The sequence below is a fragment of the Capricornis sumatraensis genome, chromosome 8, assembly GCF_032405125.1.
Source record: "Capricornis sumatraensis isolate serow.1 chromosome 8, serow.2, whole genome shotgun sequence".
Taxonomy (NCBI): domain Eukaryota; kingdom Metazoa; phylum Chordata; class Mammalia; order Artiodactyla; family Bovidae; genus Capricornis; species Capricornis sumatraensis.
In genome coordinates this window covers 13257021-13280141 of record NC_091076.1, presented here as the reverse complement: position 1 = coordinate 13280141, position 23121 = coordinate 13257021, and the positions used below count along the sequence as shown (strand labels likewise).

The 23121-nt window shown below is 43.8% G+C and overlaps 1 protein-coding gene across 1 annotated transcript; it reads right to left on the bottom strand.

Annotated features, from left to right (window-relative positions):
• Positions 1-5278: 5278 nt before the first annotated feature.
• LOC138083932 (pregnancy-associated glycoprotein 1-like) lies at positions 5279-15023 on the bottom strand. The gene is made up of 9 exons (XM_068977929.1): positions 14971-15023; positions 13462-13612; positions 11925-12039; positions 11706-11824; positions 10321-10514; positions 9305-9421; positions 7614-7752; positions 7431-7529; positions 5279-5428 (listed from the first exon to the last, which is right to left on the bottom strand). Exons 1-9 carry the CDS (start codon positions 15021-15023, stop codon positions 5279-5281), a joined length of 1137 nt encoding a protein of 378 aa, XP_068834030.1.
• Between the last annotated feature and the right edge of the window lie 8098 nt (positions 15024-23121).

Sequence of the window (23121 nt, the reverse complement as noted above, 5' to 3'; positions counted from 1 at the left end):
AACAAAGACTAATAAGTCTAATTGTAACAAGTTGGTGACTAGCTTCACATATCAAAACGTTGCTTGAGTTCCTATAAAATTCAGGATTATGACTCTACATTCAGAGTGGAATATCTTCTAAGGACAAAGACAAACAAAACTACTGTCCCATATAAAACAAAACAAAAAGAAAAACAGAAGCAAAAATGCAAAGAAATCTAAACTATATTCAACCACGTATTGTTGGTGATATTGCTTCTGTCATTGTGAAAGTATCATATATTTGTTACAGGTTAAAGTGAGTCAGTAATTAATGCTGATGTTGTTCTGAGGTAAAAATTTCAGTGGTTAGAAAAAAGAGTCTTGCATAAAATAAAGAAGCATAAGCAAAACCCTGCAATCTTAAAACCTGAGTTGAAAGAATAAGTTTGTACCATCAATTGCATTCCTTTTTTTTTTTAAATAAAAAATGTCTATACTTCCTGCTCTGACAACTGAAAAGCTTAGAAGCAACGACAGCTTGATAACAATGACTATCTTGAAGTCTAACATGTAGCCTCTAAATGCATTTCCCACCAGAGGATCCATGGATTCTTAAACAGATGGCTGATTTCAGGACTGGATGAAGAAATGCACAATATAATGTTGGGAATCCTGAATAACCAGAAAGTTGAGGGACTTCAAAGACCAGTGGGGGCTGGACAGAAAGTGTAGGAATCCATATAAAGAAGCCAAAATTGGGATAATTTTAGCATTACATCCATTAACTAGAACAAATTGAATTATAAAAAGTCAGAAATTCAAAACACTAATAGACAACATCTCATTTGTCACTGTGACAGATTGCTAGGGCACTAACACCATTCTGAGAGCTGAGAAAGGAAAATAGTCATCAATATTTACACCTTTTTATTGGTATGTAGCAGATTCCATGTAACTACAAACAGTTAAAAGAATCTTATTTTTATTGAAGAATTCCAGAAATTAAAACAGAAGGAGTGGTAGAAACAGGAAAGCACTATTTTGCAGCATCCCCATGAAACAATGGATCTGGGCAAAGGTCATCAATGGATGCTGAAACCATAAGTGAAAGGTAGAAAGGGGCATATATAATGGATGCATGAAGCTGGCAACATCAGACTGCACTGCATTTCAGCATCTCTCAAAGTGAGGCAACTAGAAATAGTGAGACTCTAAGTAGCACCATAAGAAATATATATCTGCATATGAAATATTCCAATAAAAAATTTTGAACTCAAGTATAGATCTACCTGCCAGTCTCCAGGGAAAAACACAGATAAAGCTACAGAGAAGCAATCCTCTAAACCTACACTCCCCCACCTTTTGTCACAAGGGGCTAGAAAAATTTGTAGGGAGATGATTTCGGGATGATTGAAGGATATTTCGCTTATTGTGCACTTTATTTCTTTTATTATTACACTGGGACATGTAATGAAATAATTATACAGATCATCATAATGCAGAATCTGTGGGAGCCCAGATCTTGTTTTCCTAAAACGAGACTGTCCCATCTCTGGGTGATGGGAGAGCGATGGGGAGCAGCTGTAAATACAGATGAAGCCTCACTCACTGGCCTGCTGCTCACCTCCTGCTCTGCAACCTGGTTCTCAATAGACCAAGGAATGGTATTGGTCCTGGTGCCAGTGCTGTGGATCCCTGCTCTAACCCAATACTTGGGACATTCTATAAGACAAATCATGCCACTTCCTCCCAGTTTTTGAACAAATAAATGGCTTTAAAATCGGGAGAGAGACAGTTATTTAGTCTTAAAAGAGAACAACTTAAAAGTGAAACATATGAGTACATTCTTTCAATAAACTGTGAAAAGACATCGGTTTTTAGAGAATCAGGGAAATTTGAACATGGACTGGATATTAGATGTTAATTTTATTTGGAACAAAATACACTGTGGTTACTATATTTTGTGAGATGGTAACTTTTCCTTAAAATACTTCAGCAGAGATGAATAAACAGTAAAAGAAAATAGAAATTAAATGAGGCTCTGTCTTGATTTGAAAATAGATCTGCATAGCTGCCATAGATTGAATTTTGTTCCCTGCAGTTCAGACGTTGAATCCTTAACTCCCGATGTGATGGTATTCAGAGGTAGGGTCTTTGGAAGGAAATTAAGTTGATATGGGTTTTTGATGGTGGGGCCCTCATGATGAGATTAAACTCTTCCCCTCTCTTTCTCTCTTATTTCGCCTCTTCCTCCATCTCCTCCCCGACCACACATGAGGACATAGAAAGAGAGCTGAGGCAAGTCAAGAAGATTGTCTTCACCAGGAACCCGATTGTCCACTACCTTGACTTGTACTTCTAGTCTCTGCTTTATGACAACCTATGGGACTAAGAGGGTAGTTTTGTAGTTATTGATGCCGAATGTTGAAATACAGGGTTCATGATACTATTCCTTCTTATTTGTGTTATGTTTGACATCATTTTGTAATAAGTTTCCAAAAGGTGCATTTTGAAGGCTCTGTCTTAGTGGTACCCTGTGAGGCCCAAGAAAAACAGATTCAGGCAGGCACCCCAAAGACTGAGTGGTTGGAGACCCTTTTGGTCTCTGTCCAGCTCTTCTGTCATCTGATCACCATCCCCCCACACCCAAGGACCCCACCCTCACCCCCATTTGCAGCCCCCCTGCTAACTTGCTTGTTCATCCAAGTGGAGACTGTAATGAGCCAGGTCAGAGCCTGGAGGTAGAAGGAATGGGGACATTTTTAGAAAGAATGAACTGGGCAGCCCCATCCCTGGTTTTCTCTTCTATGGTGTCATCTGCAGGTAAGGGAGAGGGCCTGGGTATGGAAGGAGCCACTAGTGGGGCTCTGGGGACATTTGGAAGGAAAGGGAGGAGGAGTTCATAACTCAGGAACCAAGACGTGGACAGATTGCTGAGGATCCAAGAAGGAAGGAAGAAGCACTGGGAAAAGAATGGTGCCAACCAGAGGGCCAAATCCACCCAAGTCTTCTAGTTAACCTTGCTGGAGGTCATGTTCTTCTTGCTGCAATTCCTGGGCTGGACATAAAGGGGATAGAGCTGTATTCACTATTAATGAGTCACGGCAAGAGGGACAGCTTCCCCCAGGGGCCCTTTGATTCCACTATAACTATGGGCATCATCTCAAGCTGGTCATCCAAGCATTTAAAATACTTCCTAATTTTCTAACCATCCTGGCGGGTCTTGTGTCCAGAGTTCCTTTTAGAGAGTTAATTCATCATCACAAATCGAGTTTCTGCAGAGGAAACTACAACCTTCCCAGTTGGTAACTTCTGACTTTTAGCTACCTGATCCTATCCCGCAGAACCCAAATGGTGGTAAGTTCCAGTGGGCAAGGCCTCTAAGGTCCTCCATCTCACAGCAGCTGTATGCTAAATGGTCTTCCACTCCCAGTTCTGAGCCCAGGATCCATGGATATCACCAGGCATGGCCCCCTGCTCACTAGAGGCAGCCTCAGCATCCTTGGCAACACGTACCTCTGAGCCACTTGTCCACTGATTGACGCTGAGCTTCAGTCTGGAACACGTGTTCTGGGGCAAGTCCAGTCTCCCTCATCCAAGAGATGGGAAACTGAACCCTGGGGTGTATGACTCACTCTAAGGCTGCAGGTAAGTTAGTGAAGACCTGGGAACCAGAGGTTCCCAGGCTAGGAGACCTTCAGGAAGGGAAAGATGAGAGAAAGGGAACGATGAGAGAAAAGGAAAGATGAGAGAAACGGAAAGATGAGAGAAAGCTCAATTGCATCTACTGCTAGGCAGCTCTCAGAGGTCTGCAGGCACCAGACTGGAAGTTCCTTTCCCATTGTCCCTCAAGTCTGGCTGCGATTCCATCAGAAGACCTGCTTTCTTGTAGCAGCAGGTTCTGTGAGGTTCCAGGCACAGTGGGGGAGCCCCAGCTGGAGTGTCCCCAGGAAGCAGTCATGCAGATGGTGCCTGACTCACTTCCAGCTCAGCAGGCCCAGAGCTTCTGCTCTTTATTTACACAACACAGACCCTTGAGACACTGGGTCACATGGACCTGCATTCACAGTGAGGAGCATTCCATGTTCGGCCCTCTGAGAACTTAGACGCAGTGTCTTACTCTTTCCTCAGGGAACCCCTGCCTGAGCGAGGTTTGGATTGAGACAAGCCTATAATCAAGGGACTTGTTCCCTCTTTGATGCTCAAAAAAGATCTTGAAGCTTTGAATGCTTTGAGAGGGGGTGAACCAGTCATGTTCTTTGGGGACTTTGCTTTATGGATCTGGTTGGAGAAAAAGGACAGACACTCAGGACAAGGCTGGACATCTCTGGGTATCAGCTGGTTGTGAGTTAAATTCAAGCCACCAGACTTCAGGATCTGGTGCTGATGTTATTCACAAGTCAAATTCGGAGAAGGAATAGAGGAAGGAGATTTTGCCCAGAGTGCAGTGTAGTCAGCTGGCCATGGGATCACACAGGGCAAGACGGTACAAGAGCTAACGTTTGTCTCTTGGCTCTATCAGTTCCCTGGAGTTTCCACCCATGAGAACAGGCACACAGAGATAGCCAGAGTCACTGGTGATGCCCCTGGCAACCTGATGCCGCTGGTGATAACCAGCTTGTGTACACGGCCCTGGGCCCAGGGCTGACTCAGCCCTGTGGCAGCACCAGGGTCTCCCTTCTGGGGAGCATGAGATGGTTCACTGCTGGTAATTCACAAGTGAAGTATGTAACGAGGTCCTGGTTAGTGACCTGCGGCCAAATTCCAAGCATGAAAGCAATATTGGAACTGGAAAAGTAGCTATTCATTAAGGTTGGTTACCTTGGGCCTTTACAGTGACTATTTCTCACATCTAGAATGTTCTTCTCCCAGCTTTTTGCTTTACTGGCTTCTTCTCAATGTTTAGCATCATCTCAAATGTGTTTCCCTCAGGCAGGCCTTCCCTGGCCACTCCAATCTCACAAGCACAGAGCGTGATCCATTCAAAGAGCCCACAGACACTGACTGTATTTCCCTCTGTGCTTTTCATGGGCACCTTTATAGCTTGCAATTATTGAAATCAGTTGGAGTTGGGCTCCTCTCTTTAGTGGTTCAGACTTGGTTCTAAATCCTCACTGATTATTATGCACCTCCCAGACCCAAACAGAGGCACCCATTTGTTTTAGCACCATTAAGAGTGAAACTTTTTATTCTTTACTGAGAATAGGGTTTGCAGAGCACCAAACACAGTTCACCAGCATTGCTGGGCAGGAGTGCCCTAGTGTGAGCTAGTGTGTGTTAGGAGCGGCCTGATTGATTCCTGAACCAGTCCAAGCAGTCACACTGCTGGAGCCAGGCCAATCCTGTCATTTCCTCGATCATAAACAGAGAAATACAGCCTCAGGAAGATGTCACCCAGGATCCAGGTCTCTGTAGATGTACTCACTCTGTTCTCTTTAAAGGTGCCAAAGCAGTGGCCTCGAGAATCCTGGGGGAGTCAGAGACACACACCAGTAAGCCTGAGTCCTTACCTGCTGCTGCTGCTGTTAAGTCACTTCAGTCATGTCCGACTCTGTGCGACCCCATAGACGGCAGCCCACCAGGCTCTCCCGTCCCTGGGAATCTCCAGGCAAGAACACTGGAGTGTGTTGCCATTTCCTTCTCCAATGCATGAAAGTGAAAAGTGAAAGTGAAGTTGCTCAGTTGTGTCCAACTCTTAGAGATCCCATGGACTGCAGCCTAACAGCCTCCTCCATCCATGGGATTTTCCAGGCAAGAGGACTGGAGTGGGGTGCCATTGCCTTCTCTGAAGCCCTTACCTACAGCTGCCCTCAATATCCAGACTCAGCATACTTTTTGGTTTTATTACCCTCTTTTGGTAAGTATCAAGTGGTTTTCTCAGCAGCTGCGGATGTGAGGGTTCATCCAAAAATGAAAAAGGCAAAGATATGTGGTTGCCATATGGCAGGAGAGTTGGGGAGGGGAGGATAGGGAATTTGGGATTATCAGAAGCAAAGAAATATACCGAGGACTGATAAAAAACAAAGTCCTAATGTATAGCACAAGGAACTGTATTCAATATTCATTGATGAATTGTAATGAAAAGAATAAGAAAAAGAATATATATTTTTGTATGTGCGTAACTGAGTCATTTTGCTGTGCGACAGAACTTAATGCAACACTGAAGATCAGCCGCACTTCAATACATTTTTTTAGAAGACTGTCCCACAGTCCTCCTCACACTTGTTTCTTTCCTCTGACTCCTGCTCCTTGCTTCGCTGCAGAGAATACCTGTTTTTCTCCTGCATCTGCACAACCTTTTTTTTTTTTTTTAAAGCTTCTAATTTTGTTTTGGAGTATAGCCAATTAACAATATTTTGAATTTCAGGTGGACAGTAAAGGGACTCAGTCATAAGGCTCCATGTATCCTTGTCCCAAAGAAACCCCCCGCCCCCATCCAGGCTGACACATAACTTTAGCAGAGTTCCCTGTACTCCTCAGGAGCTGGTTGTTGGTTAGCCATCTTAAATACATTAATAGTAGTGCACACAACGGATTCTTTAAGACTTTGCTCAGGCCCTCTGGGGAGACTCCTTGGACCCATACTCACTCTCTTTGGCCACTCCAGGCTAGGTTGGGTGACTTACTCTGGTGCTGCACTCCCACCGGTTGGTCTATAGCCTTCATCACCACTAATCTGTCCCCTTTAAGAGCACCTTGGGATGCCATTTGCATGGAATTTAGTGTAAATTAGCCTAGACGCAAACAGGTCTCCTTATAGCCCCATGAACTGTGGGGTTAGAATTACTGAAATTCCCTCTCTTCCTCAAAGCCTTCTTTGAGCCCATCAGCCTTGAACTCCCACTGGGAGCTGACATGAAGCCTCCACCCTGTGCCGGGGCTGAGCAGTCACTGTGCACCCTTTATTCACCTTAGCATCCAACCTCCCCACAGAGGGGACTGATGCCCCAACTCCCAGAGGGGGAACTGGGCTTAGCAAGGGGCAGTTGCAGGCAAGAACTATGGTAACCAAGAACTTATCATTCAAACCAGGAAAGCTTTGAGAAGTGAAGGGAGACAGTTACTTTATGGTGGGACAGCACACTGGGACTGTCCCTAGCCATTCTCCTTGTCACATGGCATATTTCATGGAATGCTGGAGCTGACTTTTCATGTTCATGTATCTGAGGGCTCTGACTGATTGAAGCTCTCTGAGGACTGAGGACCTGAGTGTTCCCCTCTCCTTGTGACTCCCACCATGCCAGCATCGGGTGGTGTCTCCACATTTATTTCAGAATGATCAGTGTCCCAGACTACCCTTTACTCTCAAGTGGTTGGTCTTGTGGGAGGCTCTGGCCCAGTCACAGGGGCTCAGCAGCATCTGCAATGGTGTGACATGGTCTGCAGAGGACGGCCTCCTCCCAGCAGCAGCGAAAGGGTTCCTGCAAGTTCCTATTTGAGAACCAACCCTCAGGGTGAGGTCCCCTCACCTTGAGGATGTAGGCTTGAGCTGGCATTGGGTAGTTGATGCCATTGATGGTGAAGAGAATTGAGGGCAGGGTATTGATGGCAAAACATGAAACATAGTGCTGTTAGAGAGAGGAGAGTGGTTGGCCCTGGAGATCCTTGTTGTGTGGGGAGACTGGGAGTGACCCTGTGGTATGACCCCTCACTTCGGAACCCTGTGCTGGTGTGATTAGCTTCTGGATGTTATTTACCGGTCTTGTTGGGCCAAGGATCACTGATGTCCCAGTGTCCACGATGACATGACATCCTCCAGAACAAGCAATAACCTTTCTTTTCATGGAGATGCTGAGACGTCAGGACAAAGCAGGTGTCAAGGTTTCTCTGAATCTCCCCAGAGCTGCCCTCTCCTCGACTGTTTCCTGAACAGCCCTTCATCTCTTGCCCTGACTCTTTTCCTTTGCTCTGGACATGACACCTTCCGTGACATCCTTGAATGCAATACTTGACTACATCAGGCTCTTTTGTACCTTGACACAAGTTGGTCTTCCTTTATAAACGACCCTCCTCCCCTTTGACTAGCTAACTTCTTCTCATCTTCCAGATTCCAGCTGAACTGTCATGGTTTCAAGAAAGTCTTTCCCATGGTATATATCAGTCTCTTGTCTTGGTCACTTTCTGTAGACCCTTCCTCATGTCTAGCATGTACCAAAGTGACAATTCACTATGTGTGTGTGAGTCATTTCTTGGACATCTGTTTTCTTAGATGTGAGGGAAAGTTTTATTCTCATCACGTCCCTAAAATGCCTGGCACACAGCGGATACACAATGTTAGTGTGATGAATGAGTGAATGAAGACTGTGAAAATAATGAATGAGGGCCATCAAGAGAACTGTATCCAGTGTAGAACAAAAACAGGTCAAATGCACAGTGAACATGGAGGTTCCCAGGGGTAGCAGATTCTCATAGGGGTGAGGGAGACTGGCTGCCCTGGGAGAGGGTGTCTCCCTGTACTGCTCACTCACCCAGCTCAGATACGAAGCCCTGGCCAGGTGATAATTGACTAGCCCAGGGGACCTCCAAAGGACAGATCAGCATTGTCTGAGGATACCACTCAGAATCCCATCAATTATTTCCCCTTGTTTTCAAGTCATTTATGGATCCCACCTTCCTGATTCTCAGTTATAACACCTGCTGCACTGTGTGCCCAGGGTAGATAGCTATAGTTATGTGGGGTGTCTTTTATTATGAATTGCTTTCAGATCTCAATACTGTGGCCATCCTCTCTCCACTGCTGGCTAGCTTCTCACTAAGGAGACCAGTTTTCCCCATTTGTTCAGCACTTTCCCTGTTTTTAAACTGACATTGATCTGTAATGAGAACTTACTCTGTCCTGGGTAAACCTGGACAGTTGGTCATCTTATCATAACTCTGTTTGGGCTGAGGAAATTCTCCCTAATCCTTTTTTCACCAGACTGTAGGGTCCTCTAACCATGCTCCCCACATCACACTTAGGGCTGCAGTGCTCCCCCAGCTGCACAGGCCTCTCTGGACCCTGTGAAGGACCCTGGTCAGGAGGCCTGGAGTGATTATGGATCCACGGATGGTATGTATATCTTTGTGTTTGTGTGTTTATTTGTGTGTGTACTCCTATGTGGCTCTGTGTGTGTGCTTGTGTGTCTCTGCCTGGCTATGCATGTTTATCTGTGCCTGCATGTGTTTCTATGTGCCTGCTGATGTGTTGACATGTGCCTGCTTGTGTGTTTATGTGTGCCTTGTGTCTGTATGTGTCATTGTGGGTGGTGTATATGTCTGTTGACTGTGTGTCTGTGAGTCTGCCTGTGTCGATGTACACATGTGGGAGCACCACTTGAGGTAGCCCTCAGAGGGAGAGGCTTGCTGGTCCATGTTTATACGCCGGTCAGCAATTTTGTCCAATGGTACCCAGTTGAGTCCTTCCTGGTAGTAGTCTTTGTCCACACTACCAAACATCACCACACAGCCACTTACCCTGCATCTGTAGAGAGAATGAAGACGGGGATCCTTGGAGGACAGTAAATAGTACTATTAGGGCTGTGCTTGTCCACCCATCAAGGCCCTAATAAACTCCCTATTTACAGAAGCAGAGATCAAGCCCAAGAGGGCTTGAGAACCTGGTTGAGGCTGGTAACTGGCTAATGAGTGGACAGAGGTTAGAAGCTGAGTCACCTGGCTGGGCTCCACCTACCCAGGCTTCTGAAGAGACCCTGGACCTCCTGAGACCTGAGTGCTCAGATATACCCTCAGAGGACGGTATGCTGAAGGGTTTTGGCCTTCTGCTTGTCCAACTTGTCATTTTTCAGAAAAATCAAGGACTGAAATCACTAAGAGTGTGGCTTCTGGTCACCCATATTGGCTTCATTGGCCATGACCTGTGCTATCTATAGGGCCCCACATCAGCTGGGCCAGCCGCCTCTGTTATCCCTGCCTTGAAATTTCCAATACTTGATGAACAATGGCTCCCACACTTTCACTTTTCACTGGCTCCTGAAAATTGGGTAGCTGGTGTTTGGTTCCCAGTGAACTGATAGTGAGGAAGGAAAGATTTCTGCCATCCCTCTCCTTCCTTCCATATCAAATCCATCAGCAAATCCTGTTGTCTTTTCATCCAACTTGTATCCTGACACCTTCCATTGGTCTTTCCCTTTCCTCACCCCTAGACAAAGCCACTTCTTTTGAGCACAGGAGCACGGTTGTGTTCCAATAAAACTTTATTTATAAAAGCCAGTGGTGAAGCCAGGTGAGGGCTGGAGCCATAGTTATCCTGGGTTAGATTATCTCTCAGGATACTTCTGTATCAAGTGTTCAATAATTTTTGTGCAATGGAAAGCATCTTACAGCTAATTTGGAGAGAGGACTTGTCCAGCTCAGACTTACTTGCTCAAGTAGAAGGCAAAGACAGGCTCAGAAATGGCACCTTGTTTCTTCAGGTTGTCAAAGATGGGGATGGCTCCTATGGCGGACATGCGGGGATAGTTCAAGCCAAGAAGGCCATCAAAAGGTGTATTATCAAACTTGTTTAACTCCAAGCTTAGGCCAAATGGCTGGTCAGTGCTAACAAGGTCCCCAGTCTGTGGAGAAGAGAGTATTCCCACACAAAGATTTAGGAAGTGGGGCTGGGACTAGGCTGAGGTGCATTGCCATTAGATCCTCAGAGGAGAGCTGAGGCTAAGCTGTGTCTTTGATGGACCTCAGATGGTTAGACCAAAGTGGGAGGGAAATTAGGGTTCCATTTGTGTGGGGCTGTGGATTTTAAAACATCTGCTCCTCTGTCAAATTGGCCTCAAGCCTTCTGTCCAGGTGGGGCAACCAAGAGACTCAGGTCAGGACCCAACGGTGCCCCCTTCAGGACAAAAAGAGGAGAGAGCAGGAGAGCCTTCTATTGGAGTCACTATGACTGATGACAGAAATGGACTGAATTGATTGCAATGTATTTTGGATTCTGCATCTGCACAGGATGGCAGAAGCCAATTACACAATGTTGCTGGCAGGGTTCTTATGAAATTACCTCGTGGGAAATACACCTTGGGGATATGTGTGTCTTTGTGTGAGTGTGTATGAGAGAGAGAGAGTAAAAGAGGGAGGGGGAACTCCTGAGGTAATTTGGGGGAGGCAGGCCGAAGATTTTATTAGACTCTCAAAGGCCCCTGAAGTGAGAAACCATTTATTAGGCCCCACAACATCTCTGGCTTCCTTGTTTCCCAGCTTGGATATCTGAAGTGCTTGACTGCCCCCAGGGTCCCCAGATTAGTTTTATCCTGTCCCCAAACATCTTACAGCAGCTTCAGTCCTGACAAGCCAGTCCAGCTCCACCGCATACCACATATGTGATCTCAGCAAGGCCCTTGCTGTCTGCACCTCGGTTTCCTCATCTGTATCATGAGCTTATCAAAGTACCTGCTGCATGGGGTTGTTGCAGGATTAAACAAGTTATTACCATCAAAGTGCCTGGAACAGTCAGAGAATATAAAAGTGCATGCTATTTTCCCCCCTTCTTCTTGTTCCCATCAAAATGAACCTTGAGCTGCTCATGGGCAGTGGAGCTGTAAGTCCACACCTCAAGGCACTCTCTGGGTTAGCTAATCTGGGAGTTTGTGTGCCACCATTGGCGCTGTCTCCCCAGGGATAGGATCCTGTGAGTAAGATGGCCAATATCTTTGGGAGTTAGGAAAGGATGGGTTCTGCCAGCTTGTCCTGCAACTGTTTTGTAAGCAGCAGTCACTCCATAGTCAGTCCTGACTCAGCTTCTCTTTCCACATTACCTGAATAGTGTCATAAGTGAGAAATCCCTTCCTTATCCCAGTTCCATAGATGATGCTGAAGGGCATGTTCATATCCCAAGAGGTGGAAAACTCATAATATTTGAAGGCATTGCGTGTATCTGCAGACACAAGATAAGGGTCAGACAGGTGCCAAAGGCGGAGAAAGGGGTGTCAGGGCAGTAAAAGATGAATGGATTGGGAGATGCTTGTACTCATAACGGGATGGACTGCTGCAAGAGATAGAGGGCACACACAAGTCCGATAAGCCTGTATCAAAGATGACCCAAAACTCCTGAGGGGGTGTTCCAATGATGATGTTACCCACATAGGACAACTGTGGGGACCAAAAGGGGGTTGGTTAGTGCAGACTTGGCTCCCTTTGATTCCCACACTACTGATTCCCTCTGGGTGCCACATGTCTCCTGAGATCACTTTCCAACCAGTGTACAGTCCACAGCCTTTATCTCAGAGGTGCCTGCATATGTTTTTCTTCCTGTGCTATGCAGCATACGGGATATTAGCCCTATGACCAGGCTTTGAAGCAGTACCCCCTGCATTGCAAGATCAGAGCTTCAAACACTCAACCCAAGGGAAGTCCTAGTACCTTCAGTTGAGGAGCTCTCTAGCCTCCTCTTCAAATCCAGCCTCAGGACCTCCTTCCCCAGGAGGTCCACCTTGATCAATCCCAGCCACTCCCTCTAAACTCAGACCACTCCAATCAACACCACACAGATAACCCTTTCATTTGACGTGTATTTACTCTTTGCCTGTTTCTCACGCTGGCCTGGGCATTCTTGAAGTCAAAATGAGTCTTAAAAAAAATCTAATAAAAATAACCACAGTGTTAAATTCTTATGGCCAACACAGATTAGGGGTTTAGTAACACTACTACAAGGCTATGGTTTTTCCAGTGGTCATGTATGGATGTGAGAGTTGGACTGTGAAGAAAGCTGAGTGCCGAAGAATTGATGCTTTTGAACTGCGGTGTTGGAGAAGACTCTTGAGAGTCCCTTGGACTGCAAGGAGATGCAACCAGTCCATTCTGAAGGAGATCAGCCCTGGGATTACTTTGGAAGGAATGATGCTAAAGCTGAAACTCCAGTACTTTGGCCACCTCATGAGAAGGGTTGACTCATTGGAAAAGACTCTGATGCTGGGCAGGAAGAGAAGGGGATGATAGAGGATGAGATGGCTAGATGGCATCACTGACTCGATGGATGTGAGTCTGAGTGAAATCCGGTAGTTAGTGATGGACAGGGAGGCTTGGTGTGCTGCTATTCATGGGGTCACAAAGAGTCGGACACGAATGAGTGGCTGAACTGAACTGAACTCTACTGAATAATTTTACTACACACATACTGCTATTATTGCATCTGTTGAAGCTGAGTTCCTCTGCCTGGGGATTCACAATTGCTTTGCAGTTTGCTTTACCTTTTGATCAGCGATGACTCACCCTTCATCAGTGACTGAGTGGCTCACTTAGTTCAGAAGGAACAATCTCCCTCAAACTAATGACACATCTTTGACACAGAAATGGATGTTTACCTGCCACCTCGTAATGCTGGGCTCAGTCACCACAGATTGAGAGTTGAGAAGTGTCTTCTACTCTAGGAATAGGGTCCTTGTTCCCCAGTGTCCCTGCCTTCTGCAGGAGCCCCAGTCCCAACATCTGACCTGTCACCTCCAGATGAGACCCGGTACTAGGCCTTAGACCACCAGGGAATGCTGTGGACTGCCATCCTCCCAACACACTCACATCAAGGAAGTTCCTCATGGGTACAGATGTTATATTTGAATTACGAGTAGAAATCTGAGACAGTCTGTAAGCATGTTCCTCCAGAAAATTGTTCAGCAAGTTTTTTTCACTGAGTATTTCTTGCATTGTCTTCACTTTCCTTAGAGGTATACTTTCAGTGAGCTTTGGGGAAAGAAAACAAAGGAGAATCAACAATTAGCTGTCAGTGTTAAGGTATAATTGTCATTGTAATGGCACTGTGTATTTTCCAGTCATTTTTATGAGTCACCTTATTTTCAGAATTTTATGCATGTACCATGGCAAAGACACACATTTGAATACAGTTTCTGTTCTGTAACCTTGGGTAAGCCATATGACCATGTGTGGGTCTTAGTTTCCTTCTTGTTAAAAAGGTGGAATGTAATAATTCCTAGCCTCCAAATAGAATATTTTGGGGATAGGTGAAGTGATGGATATAATGTACCTGATAAATAGGAAGTCTCAACAATGACAGCCATTAGCATTGCTGTTGCTGTTCGGGGAAAGCAATGGCACCCCACTCCAGTCCTCTTGCCTGGAAAATCCCATGGATGGAGGAGCCTGGAGGGCTGCGGTCCATGGGGTCACTAAGAGTCGGACACGACTGAGCGACTTCATTTCACTTTTCACTTTCATGCACTGGAGAAGGAAATGGCAACCCACTCCAGTGTTCTTGCCTGGAGAATCCCAGGGATGGGGGAGCCTGGTGGGTTGCTGTCTATGGGGTCGCACAGAGTCAGACACGACTGAAGTGACTCAGCAGCAGCAGCAGCATTGCTGTCGACATCCCACTGTATCCTTCTCATAGAAGCTCAGGTAGGGAGGTGGAAGGGGGATTCTTATTCTCTTTTTACAGGGGAGGAATTTGAAATGCAGGAAGTTTGTAAGTTGGCTGTGGTCACACTGCTTGTCAGATGTAAACCATATATAAATAGCTCTCCCAATTTTTCTCCAAGTTAAAAGTGAAGAGGTGGTTGAAAGAAGAATCCAGGAGATAAGGAACAATTTAGGGAGATTAAGAGGCTTGAGAAGCAAGGAAGAGTCAAAAATGAAAAATTAAAAGAAAAGAAAAACAATACCCAGAGATCTGCACTCACAGAGACGTCCAAAGAGATGGAAACATAAGCGAGGGAGATACAGAGATGCAGACATAGACATGTACACACTGAAGTAGAGATAAAACAGAGAAGAGGTCTAGAAAAAACTGTGGAAAACTGCTGTTCCTAGGACCACACCTACCTCTTCAGTTCTGAACTGAACAGTTGCAAGGAATTCCATTTTCAATAGGTCATGACATGATGAGGCCCAAAGAGTTCTGCAACCATGCACCCACAGTTCCTCTAGCAAGGTACTTATCAATAAACAGGAGTTGAACTTTAAGACCCTCATGATGATTGCATTCCCTTCTAACTCTGATGGGTGAAAGAATAATCAGATGAAAAGAAGCATCTCAGAAAGGAATCTAATGCCACTTACAGTCCCCATACTTACATGACTATGCACTCTGAGAGGGACACCAGCCGAAGGAGCCCAAGCCACTTCATGCTTCTTTCCTGGCTTCAATTACTCAGGGACGCTTCAGTTGCTGGCATACAGTGATGACCAGGAGCTTCTAGTGATATATGCTCTGATGTGCCCTATTGTCCCCTTTAAGCATTAATGGATCTGATAACATTACAAACCTTTCAAAAATCTTTACCTCCATCAGGGTCCTTGGGAACGGACTATGAAAATCCTCAGAACATAGAGAATTCTACTGTAATCTCTTCCATGGGGCTTGGCTTGGAAAACAAACTGAAGTGCATGGACATCTAAGAGCATGGAGAATCTTGCCAAACTGCTAAGAATCTCATAAAAATGGATACTAGGGGCCATGCTAGACACTCATGATCTCATGTGGTCTCCCTAGCCACTACATGAGATATGCATTGCTGTCCTCTTTGGAGAGAAGATTACTAGGAGGAAAAGAGGTCAGCAGTCACCATCTGTGGTGATTTTCGAGCCCCCCAAAATAAAGTCTGACACTGTTTCCACTGTTTCCCCATCTATTTCCCTTGAGGTGATGGGACCAGATGCCATGATCTTTGTTTTCTGAATGTTGAGCTCTAAGCCAACTTTTTCACTCTCCACTTTCACTTTCATCAAGAGGCTTTTTAGTTCCTCTTCACTTTCTGAGATAAGGGTGGTGTCATCTGCATATCTGAGGTTATTGATATTTCTTCCGGCAGACTTGATTCCAGCTTGTGCTTCTTCCAGCCCAGCATTTCTCATGAGGTACTCTGCATATAAGTTACATAAGCAAGGTAACAATATACAGCTTTGATATACTCCTTTTCCTATTTGGAACCAGTCTGTTGTTCCATGTCCAGTTCTAACTGTCGCTTCCTGACTTGCATATAGGTTTCTCAAGAGGCAGGTCAGGTGGTCTGGTATTCCCATCTCTTTCAGAATTTTCCACAGTTTATTGTGATCCACACAGTCAAAGGCTTCGGCATAGTCAATAAAGCAGAAATAAATGCTTTTCTGGAACTCTCTTGCTTTCCCATGATTTAGCAGATGTTGGCAATTTGATCTCTGGTTCCTCTGCCTTTTCTAAAACCAGCTTGAACATCAGGAAGTTCATGGTTCACATATTGCTTAAGCCTGGCTTGGAGAATTTTGAGCATTACTGTCCTAGCATGTGAGATGAGTGCAATTGTGCAGTAGTTTGAGCATTCTTTGACATTGCCTTTCTTTGGGATTGGAATGAAAACTGACCTTTTCCAGTCCTGTGTCCACTGCTGAGTTTTCCAATTTTCCTGGCATATTGAGTGGAGCACTTTCACAGCATCATCTTTCAGGATTTGAAATAGCTCAACTGAAATTCCTTCACCTCCACTAGCTTTGTCTGTAGTGATGCTTTCTAAGGCCCACATGACTTCACATTCCAGGATGTCTGAAATGGACTGGAATGGGTGAATTTAACTCAGATGACCGTTATATCTACTACTGTGGGCAGGAATCCCTTAGAAGAAATGGAGTAGCCATCATGGTCAACAAAAGAGTCCAAAATGCAGTACTTGGATGAAATCTCAAAAACAACGGAATGATCTCTGTTCGTTTCCAAGGCAAACCATTCAATATCACGGTAATCCAAGTCTGTGCCCCAACAAATAATGCTGAAGAAGCTGAAGTTGAATGGTTCTATGAAGACCTACAAGACCTTCTAGAACTAACACCCAAAAAAGATGTCCTTTTCATTATAGGGGACTGGAATACAAAAGTAGGAAGTCAAGAAACACCTGGAGTAACAGGCAAATTTGCCCTTGGAATATGGAATGAAGCATGGCAAAGACTAATAGAGTTTTGCCAAGAAAACGCACTGGTCGTAGCAAACACCCTCTTCCAACAACACAAGAGAAGACTCTACACATGGACATCTCCAGATGGTCAACACCAAAATCAGATTGATTATATTCTTTGCAGCCAAAGATGGAGAAGCTCTATACAGTCAACAAAAACAAGACCAGGAGGTAACTGTGGCTCAGATCATGAACTCCTTATTGCCAAATTCAGACTAAATTGAAGAAAGTCGGGAAAACCACTAGACCATTCAGGTATGACCTAAATCAAATCCCTTATGATTATATAGTGGAAGTGAGAAATAGATTTAAGGAACTAGATTTGATAGATAGAGTGCCTGATGAACTATGAACAGATGTTCGTGACATTGTACAGGAGACAGGGATCAAGACCATCCCCATGGAAAAGAAATGTAAAAAAGCAAAATGGCTCTCTGAGGAGGCCTTAAAAATAGCTGTGAAAAGAAGAGAGGCGAAAAGCAAAGGATAAAAGGAAAGATACAAGCATCTGAATGCAGAGTTCCAAAGAATAGCAAGAAGCGATAAGAATGCCTTCCTCAGCGATCAATGCAAAGAAATAGAGGAAAACAACAGAATGGGAAAGACTAGAGATCTCTTCAAGAAAATTAGAGATACCAAGGGAACATTTCATGCAAAGATGGGCTCGATAAAGGACAGAAATGGTATGGACCTAACAGAAGCAGAAGATATTAAGAAGAGGTGGCAAGAATACACAGAAGATCTGTACAAAAAAGATCTTCACGACCAAGACAATAATGAAGATGTGATCACTCACCTAGAGCCAGACATCCTGGCATGTGAAATCAAGGCACAAGTGGTCCTTATCTTCCTTGAACTAGCAATCAAGGGCATTTAATTGTCCAGGAGGCAAGAGAAATGATACAAGGACTAGGCGGCCATGCTTTTCAATGAACTGCACAGGCCTTACTGCTGGAAGCAGTCTCTTCTGCTCCAAGCATGTTGGAAAGTGGGCCAATTGCCTATGTTTTCAAGAGATGTCAGAATTCTGGATATTTATGTAAAATCTCCTGATTTTAACGTTAGCAGCTAACTAATTTTTTTTTCCCCAAAGAATGTAGTGGGAGCCAAATCTCCAGCTCAGTGCACTGGATTCAGCCTTCAGTCTGTGCAGGTTTTATTTCTGGCCTAGAGGTGGGAATGCAGTGGCAACAAAGAGGGATTTAATTGAAGTTGGTTGATATAAAAAGAGACTGAATCCATACTAAACATGTTTGTTTCCTATTTATAAAGAAAGCTCACTAGGGACATATAAACCAACTAACTTAATAGTGTCCAATTTGCTGAAGATAAATGGATATATTTCTCTTAAAATTTCACAGTAGGGTCCATGCCTTGAAACATTTATCTGCCAAACAAACATACCAAGAAATAATTTTGAAATGTCTTATCAATACATGAAAACGAAACAACTCAAAGCTCCCACTCAGCCTGATTTGAATAAGGCTATTTATTATACTGTTACTGCAAACAAAGTAAAGATGATAGTGTGTTATGGCTCCTTCCTGGACTCCCGGGGCCTATTCCTGCATGAGATCTATCCAGGCCTGTCCCTTGGGTACAACAGGAGCTTATCGTGGTCACCAGGTATGTATAGATGGGGCATTGTGTCTTTTTTTTTTTTTTTTAATGCTCATTTTTGCACATTGTTTAAATTCAGTTTTGGTGGCTAAATCCCAAGAGGGGTAATATGACATCATCTGACAAGTGACACACACATATGCCCTTTAACTCACCAATTCTACATCTAGCAGTCTATCCAAATGACACACTGGTGAAAATATGAAAAGTCATCTGCACAAGCTATCTAGCACACATTGTTTTTAAAGGAAAATATCAGCAAGATTCCAGAAGTTACAAGCCACAGGAGCATGTGCAATAAGGCATGGGACGTCCCAACAACAATATAATGTGGATGGAGGGAGGAGTGGAGTGGGTGGCATCTTCAGGGTGCACTGTGTATTTATTTTTTATTTTTTTTCATTTAAATATAAATGTATTTATTTTAATTGTAGGGTAATTACTTTACAATATTGTATTGGTTTTGCTAACCACCTCAAAACAGGGGACACATACAGACTGAAAGTGAAGGGCTGGAAAAAGATATTCCATGCAAATAGAGACCAAAAGAAATCAGGAGTAGTAATACTCATATCAGATAAAATAGACTTTAAAACAAAGATGGTGTATTTAGTTTTTAAAAGAAGAAGGTTCAAAAAAGTTCTTCTAGTTTGCTGCTTCTACATACACATATATGTTTATTTTCATTTAGAAAGAGTAGAAGAACTAGCCCCAAACTACTAAAATGTAACTTATGGGTGAGGGACAAGGAAGTGAGATATACATTGTTTTATACCAAAAGAAAAAAAGGAAAGGAATCTGAAACCATATTCAACAACTTATTGTTGCTGATATCGCTTCTGTTCTTGTGAAAGTATTGTATGTATGTTACAGGTTAAAGCAAGTCAGTAACTAAAGTTAACATTGTTCTGAAGTAAGATTTTCAGTGATTAGAGAAAAGAGCTCACACATACCATAAAGAAGCTTAATTAAAACCCCACTGTCTTAAATCTTGAACTGAGAGCATAAGTTGGTACCAACCAGTTATATTCTTCTTTAATTTTTTTAAAGGAAAATCTGTATTTCTTGCTCTGAACACTGTAAAGCCTAGAAGCAATGACAGCTTGGTAACAGTGATTATCCTGAGGTCTAACATGTAGCCTCTAAATGCATTTCCCGCCAGACAACCCATGTATTCTTAAAGAGATGGCTGATTTCAGGACTGGATAAAGAAATGCACCAAATAATCTTGGGAATCTTGAAGGACCAGAAAGTTGAGGGACTTCAAAGACTGGTGGGGACTGGAGAGAAAGCTTAGGAATTCATATGAAGAGGCCAGAAGTGGGACAATTTTAGCATAAATTCCAATTGATTGAAATAAATTAAATGTATAAATGTCAGAAATTCCACAAGGTAATGACTTCGTTTTTTGCCCAGTTATGCCCAGCTGTCTGCGACCCCATGAACGGCAGCACGCCAAGCTTCCCTGTCCCTCATAGTCTCCTGGAGTTTGTCCAAGTTCATGTCCATTGCATTGGTGATGCTGTCTAGCCCTCTCAGCCTCTGACCCTTCTTCTCCTTCTTCCCTCAACCTTTCCCAGAATCAAGGACTTTTCTAATGAGTTAGCTGTTTGCCACAGATGACCAAACTACTGGAGATTCAACTTCAGCATCATTCCTTCCAATGAATATTCAGGGTTGGTTTCCCTTAAGATTGACTGATTTGACCTCCTTGCTGTCCAAGGGACTCTCAGGAGCCTTTTCAAGCATCACAGTAGAAAGGCATCAATTCTTTGGCCCTCTGCCTTCTTCATGGTCCTGCTCTCACAAACATATGTAACCAATGGGAAAACCATAGCCTTGACTATATGGACCTTTGTCAGGAGAGTGATGTCTCTGCTTTTCAACACACTCTTTATGTTTTTCAAAGCTTTCCTGGCAAGAACCAATCGTCTTTTGATTTCATGGCTGCAGTCACCATCCACAGTGCTTTTAGAGGCTAAGATGAAGAAATCTGTCACTGCTTCCACCTTTTCCCCTTCCATTTGCCATGAAGCAATGGGGGTGGATCCCATGACATTAGTTTTTTAATATTACATTTTAAGCTGGCCAAATGTGTTCAAATGTTAATAGACAACATCTAATTTGTCACTGAGACAGATTGTAGGGCACCAACTCAGCATTCTGAGCACTGAGAAAGGAAAATAATCATCAATATTGATGCTGTTTTTGTGTCTATGAAGCATATTTCATGTAACTACAAACGGTGAAAGGAACCTTATTTTTATTGAAGAATTTCAGAAATTAAACTTGAAGGAGCAGTAGTAACAGAAAACCACTATTTCGAAACATTCTCATGAAGTGGTTCTAGGCAAAGATCTACAATGCCTGCTGAAACCATAAGTGAAATGTAGAAGGGCATGTTCATAATGGATGCATGAGATGGGCAACATCATAACCAGCATCTTTCAAAGTGAAGCAGCAGGAATATGACCTTCTTGAAGTGATACCATAAGATATATATATCTGCATGTGAAATATACCAAAAATTTTTTTTTGAACTCAATTATCCACCATAGAGATGCCCGAACTTACACAGGACTGGGGAAATAGACTCTTGGAGAGTACAAACAAAATCTTGTATGCAGCAGGACCAAGGATAAAGGAGCAGTGACCCCACAGAGACTACCCAGACTTATCTATGAATGTCCAGGAGGCTCCTGTGAAGACACGGATTGGCAGTGGCCTGCAGCAGGGTTGGGGGCACTGAGTGCAGCAGTGCCTGCATGGGGACTTTTGAAGGAGGTGCCATTATTTTCATTAGCTCAACTATAGTTTGGCCTCAGATCAAACAACAGGGAGGGAACACAGTCCCGCCCATCAACAGAAAATTGGGTTAAAGATTTACTTGGCATGGCCAAGTTTTCTTGTCAGTCAGTCTCTCTCATCAGGAAGCTTCCATAAGCCTCTTATCATTATCCATCAGAGGGCAGACAGACTGCAAACCACAATCACAGAAAACTAACCAGTCTGACCAATGGACCACAGCTCTAACTCAATGAAACTATGAGCCATGCCATGTAGGGCCACCCAAGACAGATGGTACATGGTGGACAATTCTGACAAAACATGGTCCACTGGAGAAGGGAATGGCAAACCACTTCAGTATTCTTTCCTTGAGAACGGCATGAACAATATGAAAAGGCAAAGAGATAAGAAACTGAAAGATGGACTCCCCAGGTTGGCAGGTGCCCAATATGATATTGGAAATCAGTGGAGAAATAACTTCAGACAGAACAAAGAGATGGAACCAAAGAAAAACAACACCCAGTTGTGGATGTGACTGATGATAGAAGCAAACTCCAATGCTGTAAACAGCAATATTGCATAAGAATCTGGAATGTTAGGTCCATGAATCAAGGCAAATTGGAAGTGGTCAAACAGGAGATGGCAAGAGTGAACATTGACATTTTAGGAATCAGCAAACTAAAATGGACTGGAATGGGGAATATTAACTCAGATGACCATTATATCTACTACTGAGAGCAAGAATCCCTTAAAAAATTTGGAGTAGTCATCATAGTCAACAAAAGAGTCTGAAATTAAGTACTTGGACGCAATCTCAAAAACAACAGAATGATCTCTGTTCATTTCCTAGGCAAACCATTCAATATCAGAGTAATCCAAGTATATGTCCCAACCAGTAATGCTAAAAAAGCTGAAGTTGAACAGTTCTATGAAGACCTACAAGTCCGTTTAGACTAACACACCAAAAAGATTTCCATTTCATCATAGGGGACTGGAATGCAAAAGTAGGAACTCAAGAGATACCTAGAGTAACAGGCAAATTTGGCCTTGGAGTACAAAACGAAGTAAGACAAAGGCTAATAGAGTTTTTCCAAGAGAGTGCACTGGTCATAGCAAACACACTCTTCCAACAACACAAGGGAAGACTCTACACACGGACATCACCAGAAGGTCAACACTGAAAGTAGATTGGTTATATTCAGTTCAGTTCAGTTCAGTCACTCAGTCATGTCCGACTCTTTAACTCCCGGAGTTCACACAGACTCATGTCCATCAAGTCAGTGATGCCATCCAGCCATCTCATCCTCTGTCGTCCCCTTCTCCTCCTGCCCCCAATCCCTCCCAGCATCAGAGTCTTTTCCAATGAGTCAACTCTTCGCATCAGGTGGCCAAAGTACTGGAGTTTCAGCATTAGCATCATTCCTTCCAAAGAAATCCCAGGGCTGATCTCCTTCAGAATGGACAGGTTGGATCTCCTTGCAGTCCAAGGGACTCTCAAGAGTCTTCTCCAACACCACAGTTCAAAAGCATCAATTCTTTCACGCTCAGCCTTAATGGTCCAACTCTCACATCCATACATGACCACAGGAAAAAACATAGCCTTGGCTAAATGGACCTTAGTTGGCAAAGTAATGTCTCTGCTTTTCTTTGCAGCCAAAGATGGAGAAGCTCTATACAGTCAGCAAAAATAAGACCAGGATCTGACTGTGGCTCAGATCATGAACTCTCTATTTCCAAATTCAGACTTAAGTTGAAGAAAGTAGGGAAAGTCATTAGACCATTCAGGTATGACCTAAATCAAATCCCTAACGATTATACAGTGGAAGTGACAAATAGATACAAGGGATTAGATCTGATAAACAGAGTGCCTGATGAACTATGGATGAAGGTTCAT